The sequence below is a fragment of the Glossina fuscipes genome, unplaced genomic scaffold (assembly GCF_014805625.2).
Source record: "Glossina fuscipes isolate IAEA_lab_2018 unplaced genomic scaffold, Yale_Gfus_2 0, whole genome shotgun sequence".
In the NCBI taxonomy this organism is placed as follows: domain Eukaryota; kingdom Metazoa; phylum Arthropoda; class Insecta; order Diptera; family Glossinidae; genus Glossina; species Glossina fuscipes.
In genome coordinates, this window is record NW_023998414.1 from 41376309 (window position 1) to 41383387 (window position 7079).

Sequence of the window (7079 nt, forward strand, 5' to 3'; positions counted from 1 at the left end):
GCACTACGACTTGAAGTCGCGTGTTGCTGATATTTAAATACCCTACAAATTGGTCGCAGGCAATCCTATCCATATCCTGAAAATGATAAATACTCGATTAGATAGTTCAGGTGATGGCCACCAATACGCTTTTTTTGTTATTCCTTACGAAGAGTAAAAAACACGTCATTACATTCATTCATAAAATGTTTCGATTTATTTTGCACGATAGTGACGATTTATTATTTAATGTGATTGTGATTATGGTGCTTACCGCAACCAAAGCTAACTTTGTTAAAGACTTAATTTAGCTTGCAATCCTTCTGAGAGCGTGCATTTTCCTATAGCTAGGAAAAGAAAGCTTTCTTCTAATTTCTTATATAACATTTCCTCGAAAGCGCAAAAGGTAAAGTCTTAAGGACCACGTATATCTACGATTAATTCAATATGCAAATATATTATAACAATAAGTAGAAGCGATTACCTATTATCTATAGAAAAATTTTGCTTCTCCGGTAATGAGAAGATTAGAATTATATTTTCGTTTATTTTGCACCTAATATTTTATTTATATTTTGCAATTCACGTGTACTCCATGGCTCCAAAGGATCGGGCGGAGATACCTTCTCTTCACCTCGTTTCAATTTTAATGGCGCTGAACGGCCCCGACTATAATCCATTTCATCAGCACAATACTCCGGGGAAACTCTACATTCACCATTAACATAACGTGTTCGAATTGCACGGATAATTTATAAAACTCACCGATTCTTTCGTCTTACTCTAGCACTTTTGGCGCGGCGAGCTGCATCGTCCTGTTGATATTGTCGCTTACGTAAATGAAATTGTTTGATGGTGGCATGAATCTCTTCAGCTGTGGGTTTATCATCGCTGCTTGCGCCCGTTTGCTCATTACCATCTTCGGTTTCAACGTCAGGCTCTTGTTCCACCGTGAGCACATGTTCAATGGCTATTGCCTCTTGGAAATCGAAATTCTGCAAATTTCGTTATATAATTTAAAATTAGATAAAAATTTAAATATTTCTATTTCTTACCGGGATATCATCGGCATTTTCCTCTGACACGTGATCCCAGACTGATGTGATTAAATTTTCTGGGCTGCTTTCCAAATTATTTTCAGGTATTGTAGCTTTAAATAAAGCCATACGAGTTCTACGAGCCAGTGACAATTTTCCCAATATAGGTCCGCCTCCATCGCTTTCTTCAGTTTCTACCTCCGCTACCATTTTTAAGAATTGTTCAAGCTTCTCAGGGTCTACAATATCTTTTGGATCTTGAAACAAGTTTGTCAAATTGCCAGGCAATGACAGGCCCACGTTACAACCGATTTCTGTACCCATATCCTCTTCCTGCATGAAAATCTCATCACATTGCATTATATTTACGTCGTTTTGATTGTTGGCCTGTAATGTCGTTATTGCGCTTTGCATTTCTACGGACTGCGATTTCATGGTATGTTCCACCAACTCAAAGGCTTTATTGGCCAGTTGTATAAGACCAGCATAAAACTGGGGATCCTGAGTTTCAGGTTTTTCTTCAGACATTATTATCAAGTCTCTTATTGGATCAGTTGGTGATATAATGTCATCTTTCGGAACAGTTGCCGTCTTCGAACAAGTTGAAACACCAGGGGAAAGTTCGGCTGCAAAGTTTAACATATCCATGGCATTTGTAATATTTGCTTGGATGGCCAATTCGGGATGCAAGTTATATGGATCCTTCAATTTTTTTTTGGTAATCTTAACGGGACTAGATATAGAAGCTCTTCCCCACATAAGACGTCGCATTTCTTCTCCCGTCATGCCGCGTTTCTTCAAAGCGTTCAATGTTACACGACCGACTCGTTTCCAATTACAAACGGCGCCCTTTCTTTGCTTAGCCCTTGTCTTACTTTTACTCTTGATAACCATTACTCCTCGCACCTCAAAACCTGAATCATCTGAAGGACCTAACGGTATAGAGTAAGCTTCTAAATAATTCTTCGCGTCTGCTTGCGGTACAGCTCTCTCGAGAGTTACAACGATTTTTGCCCATTGCTTCATCCATTCCTTTTCCGATTGTTCAATAACGTGCGCGTACGTGTTGCCCATCATAGCAATCAACATATTCAAGAGTAGAATGGGTACAAAAATCATAAACATTACGAAAACTGTTTTAGATAAATTCGGGTAAGTGGTCTGATTCAGATCTGGATACTGAAAGAACGAATAGAAAATAGTATACTAAATCTCAATTATTATTCTTTACGCTTACATTATAATCGCCCAAAGTGGTCTGAAACAAGGCCATCCATGTGCTGGAAAATGTATTAAACATTGTAGATTGCAACTGCGGATGTCCTTTATACAGAAAATAGAATGCTTGCGAAAATCCGCACAAAACAATCGAGTAGATAATGCCAAACGTAAACATATCACCAGTTATCATCGAATAAATCATAGTCACGAATGGCCCGGTTAGGCGAATGGCACTGTAAACAAAAGCTCGGAATTAATTTCGAGTAAGTATGACGCTAAAATTATACCCTGCGAAAAACATTAACAAAAACCAACTCCCCGGCACAGCAAATATCAATATGGCCTCCTCAGTATCGGTGTCGCCCATTAAACGAAATGGTATGCAGGATAAAATCAATATATTCGATACTAAAAATATAGCTTTCGCGGGAGCGTGAGACTACAATCGCGATCGAATGATTTCAAAAAAAGTAAAGGTTACCTCAAGCGAAAATTTTTTCACATTTCTTACCAACTGTTTAAGAAATGCTGATAATCCTTGATTTTTGATTTCATCTCCCTGCTGAAAAATTAGAAAACTTAGAACACCTGCAATCGTTGCCAACTCAGCACAATAACGAGCTATAGTTTGGACATCATAATCTTCTGCCTCCTGATTTAGCTTTCTAACTTCTCCCCCTTTAGTTTTATAATCGCTATCTTCGTTATCGTCGTCGCCGTCGTCGTCGTCGTCGTCGTCATCTGTATCATGCATCGGCCTTAAGTATACAGATACCGAGAGGCAAAGCAGATGCACCATAAGAATTAGAAGGCGTTTAAGAAATTGATTTTGGGCAAATGTTTTCCATTTTTCCTCAAGCAAACGTTGAATAATTCCACCGTCCAGCATATCTAAATGTTCTTCTTTTGTTCCATTCAATATAATAAACAAAGCCGAATTCCAATCTACGAAAAAAGGACTGTTTAGGAGTGTTTAACTGCGAAAAGCCTATATATCCCACTTGTGCGTCCGTCTGGCAGTAAAGTATCCAAAGCATTTAACGGATAACCAGAGCAAGTTATGTTGCTGTAACGCCAAAATTCACGAGCTGACAACTCTAACATTTCGCGAAATACTTCGGCTCGCCCTAGTTTACAAGCCAGAGTTAACGGTGTCAATCCACCATGATTAGCGATGCCGTTTTTTGCGGGAGTCTTCGGATGACGTAAAGCGTAACCGAACATATCCTAAAAAAGGTTAAAATTATGAAAGGATCTATTCGATCTTATCGAAAACATATATTTACCAATTTGTCGCATACTACTACCATATGCAAGATCATATTTCCGAATGAATCTTGAGCATCAGGATCAGCGCCATGATCTATAATCAAATTGTAGACACTTTCATTAGCACAACAAGCTGCCCAAGCCAAGGGATATTCGCCCATGTAAGCAAGACCTTCGTAATCGGTAGATTTGGCCGGATTAGAGCGCTGTTGATCCCTTGGCAAAAAAAAGCTACCCACAGCCCTTTGATTTATATCCGCTCCTGCCTCTATTAGATCGGCAACCAATTCGTTGTTACTATAAGCAATAGCTAAATGTAGAGCACTAGCACCCAAATACTCTTCTCCCTCCATTACATCCAAAGCCAAGCGTGGAAATACTCTTAGCAAAATGCGAGCCAATTTTGTATGCACTTTACTATCACATATGATTAGCACATGCAACAAACTTTCACCTAAAGCACCACGATATTGCATTTGCCAACAGGCACTGTGATCCTGCCATTTACCCAAAGGATCGTGTATAGAAAGTGAGGCCTCAATGGGTATAGTGACTTCAGTATGATCGCGATATTTCCAGCGTAAAAACTCTGCCCGATTGATTACTTGACCTTTTCCGTCATTATACATAAAAACCGCAAATTGATCGCGTATCAATTGCTCTACAGCAACAAGACCACCCGTATTGATGGCATCAATGAGATCGCCTCCTTTACCGTGAAGTGAAGAGTGAAACGATTCATTTTAGGTTTTTCTTTCTCTTAGAGTAAGAATTCAAATTTTACCTCGTTTAAAATCCGCCAATTTGTACAGTAGACATTTATTTGTAGTGGCCGATGATTGAGAAATGACGGCATCGAGTATAGCCCCAGGTTTCATTTCCTGAGGTCTTTTGCGTAGACATTTCTTTAGAAAGAATTTCATTTTGCAAAATTATTAGGCAAAAATAAAATCAACTTTTCTTAAACTTTGCAAAAATGTTTAATCGATTGCTGTATGGGTCACTAAAGAAACTATTCGAAAATGTTGCCACGGTTACTAGCGGTAGCGGAACGCGACGACACTAAGCAACCGCTATTACTCTCTCACTTAGACACGTTCTTATATTTCTCATAACTAGTTGTGAGACAAGAAAAATAACAAAAAAAAAAAAAAATAATATCTCACTGGGCGCAGAACGGCAGGCCACCAGTTCATATGCAGGAAACAAGTAGGCCTGGCATGAAATTAAGCATTGTATCAAAAAAAAGAAAAAAGCCCATTTGGCGAAAAAGTATTAATCCATTTGCAAAAATATGGATATTTTAAAGGTCAACTGCATACGACAACAATGCACAAGAGACCGAATAAATGCTGTTGTAACAGAGCTATACGTTAGGTGCAACCGAAGGCATATTGTGAATCGAAACAAATCGAGCAACTAGCTATCGGAACTGAAAAAAGTAGTCAATAAAATATATCTCATACGTCGTCAACGAAGACAACGTCAGAGATAGTGTACGTCTTTAGTTAGTTAAAAGTGAGGGGAGTCTTTTATACATCTGCCATATGAAGTCAATATGGAAACTGATCACTCGATTGAGTCGAGCCATATACGATTTGGATCAAACTCTTCGAAAACCCCGGCATACAAAATGTTGCATATATACTTTCGTACTATTGTCATAATCTACACCCACCCTATGGTACAAGGGTTTATTGCAGGTAGATTCAATATACCAAAGAGCTTGAAATAAACTCACTTTCTATTATGTATACCGATCGACACAGAATCGCTTTCCTGTCTCTCCGTCTTGATGTATTCCGATCAACTTGCAGGGCCTACGTATTTGAGATATTTGCCCAAGGACGGACGAACGCTATTGCAAATCGTTCGATTCGGAATACGTTTTGCGATCACTTCCTATATAACGCTTCATTATGAATAACGATGGTAACGATGGTGGTAGGGTATTGATGGATATTTAATGGTGCGCAGTTACCTACTATCGCGTTTTCACTTCTTTTTTAGTAAATAATTTCAAGTATATATAAATTTGATCTTTAAAGAGTACAGCAATTAATGATAGCGGATAGCGGACCTTCTTGATTTTCATATTAATCAATTGTAGCATTAGACAATAGGCCACATTTGGGTGAATTAGATAGGAGAGAAAATAACAAATCATTCGTTAATTCATTTAAGTTGGAAATATTGAGAAAGGCATAAGTTTATGTATTCAAGAGAATAAATGAATTTTGCTTGTATGTAAAATGTTTAAAGAAGAACATTTTGATAAACCCTTAGGATTGATTTTACTACAAATATCCAAAACTCGTACTTAAAAGGAAAAATAATTTTCTCAATTACGAAAATTTTGAAAAATTGATGAATGCTATGATATTCTATTGATTTGTATAAGAGACAGCACCAGTGTTCAAATAACTATAGAAGAGCATAACATACGCGTGCTTTTACATTCATATGCATAGCCGTACATACATTTACAATTCTTATCGATTCACTGCATGCATTCTGCATACATAGATACACATATACATTTATAAATTCAATGGAACGTGCATGCATATGTAGACATGTGTAGGAATGCTCTAGCAACAAAAGCAAGCATTCCTGAGTATATGGGTGGAGTTTTCCAATGGCCAAAAGCCATATACACATACATTTATTTATAGATATATACATATATGTATGCATGCATAGTAAAGCAATGATGTAGGTATCCATCTACAAGTGGAAATGAAAGTAAAGCAACTATGCCAACACGTCCAATCAGAATCGAAACTTAGTAAACGTGACACCAACACGCAAGAAAGAGTGTATGACAAAAACTGTGAAAAACAAGAAAAACTCGAAAAAAAAAAAAAAACAGAAAACAGAAAACAGAAAACAGAAAACTACATGTACATACACATACATGTATGAAAAAAGAAGAACGACGACTGACTATATACGGCGAAAGAACAGAATTTTTCACACAATAAAAGATACAAATAAAATACACAGAAAAAAAATACGTATTTATGTATATATATATAAAAGAAGAACATATTTATATATGTATAAATACATATTTCCTTATGTATGTGTAAATTTTTTCTCGTGGGCTACAAAAAATATTTAAAAATACTCATATGTATATACACGCACATATATATATATATATATATATATATATATATATAGCAACTGATATATTGCACAGGGAAGGTTTACTTAATCTGTGTATGTCTAATTGTATGTATGTATATGTACGTATATATATGTGTGTGTGTGTGTGTGTGTGTGTATGATTATCATAAAGAAAAAGAAATTGAATTGCAAGCATAAAAAATTTCGCCTTCTCACTCACTCACTTACTTATAATATATGAGATTTTGTACGGTTGGCTTGTGTATTTGTAAATATCTATGTGTTTTATATATGCAGTTTTTTGCATTCTTTTCAGTTGTTGCAAGAAATTATTGAGGTGAATGAGAATTGGTTATATTTACAACAAAACAAGCAAAAAAAAAACTGTTTTACATTTTCATCCATTTACTGTTTGCAGAAAAACAAAAATTTGTACAATAA

The 7079-nt window shown here is 36.5% G+C and overlaps 1 protein-coding gene across 1 annotated transcript; it reads right to left on the reverse strand.

Annotated features, from left to right (window-relative positions):
* Window positions 1-524: 524 nt before the first annotated feature.
* Window positions 525-4429, reverse strand: LOC119643835. Its single transcript, XM_038043343.1, has 9 exons — window positions 4291-4429; window positions 3524-4215; window positions 3239-3464; window positions 2749-3182; window positions 2525-2676; window positions 2254-2470; window positions 1065-2195; window positions 745-974; window positions 525-687 (listed from the first exon to the last, which is right to left on the reverse strand). The coding sequence occupies exons 1-9, from the start codon at window positions 4427-4429 to the stop codon at window positions 525-527; spliced, it is 3384 nt and encodes a 1127-aa protein (XP_037899271.1).
* Between the last annotated feature and the right edge of the window lie 2650 nt (window positions 4430-7079).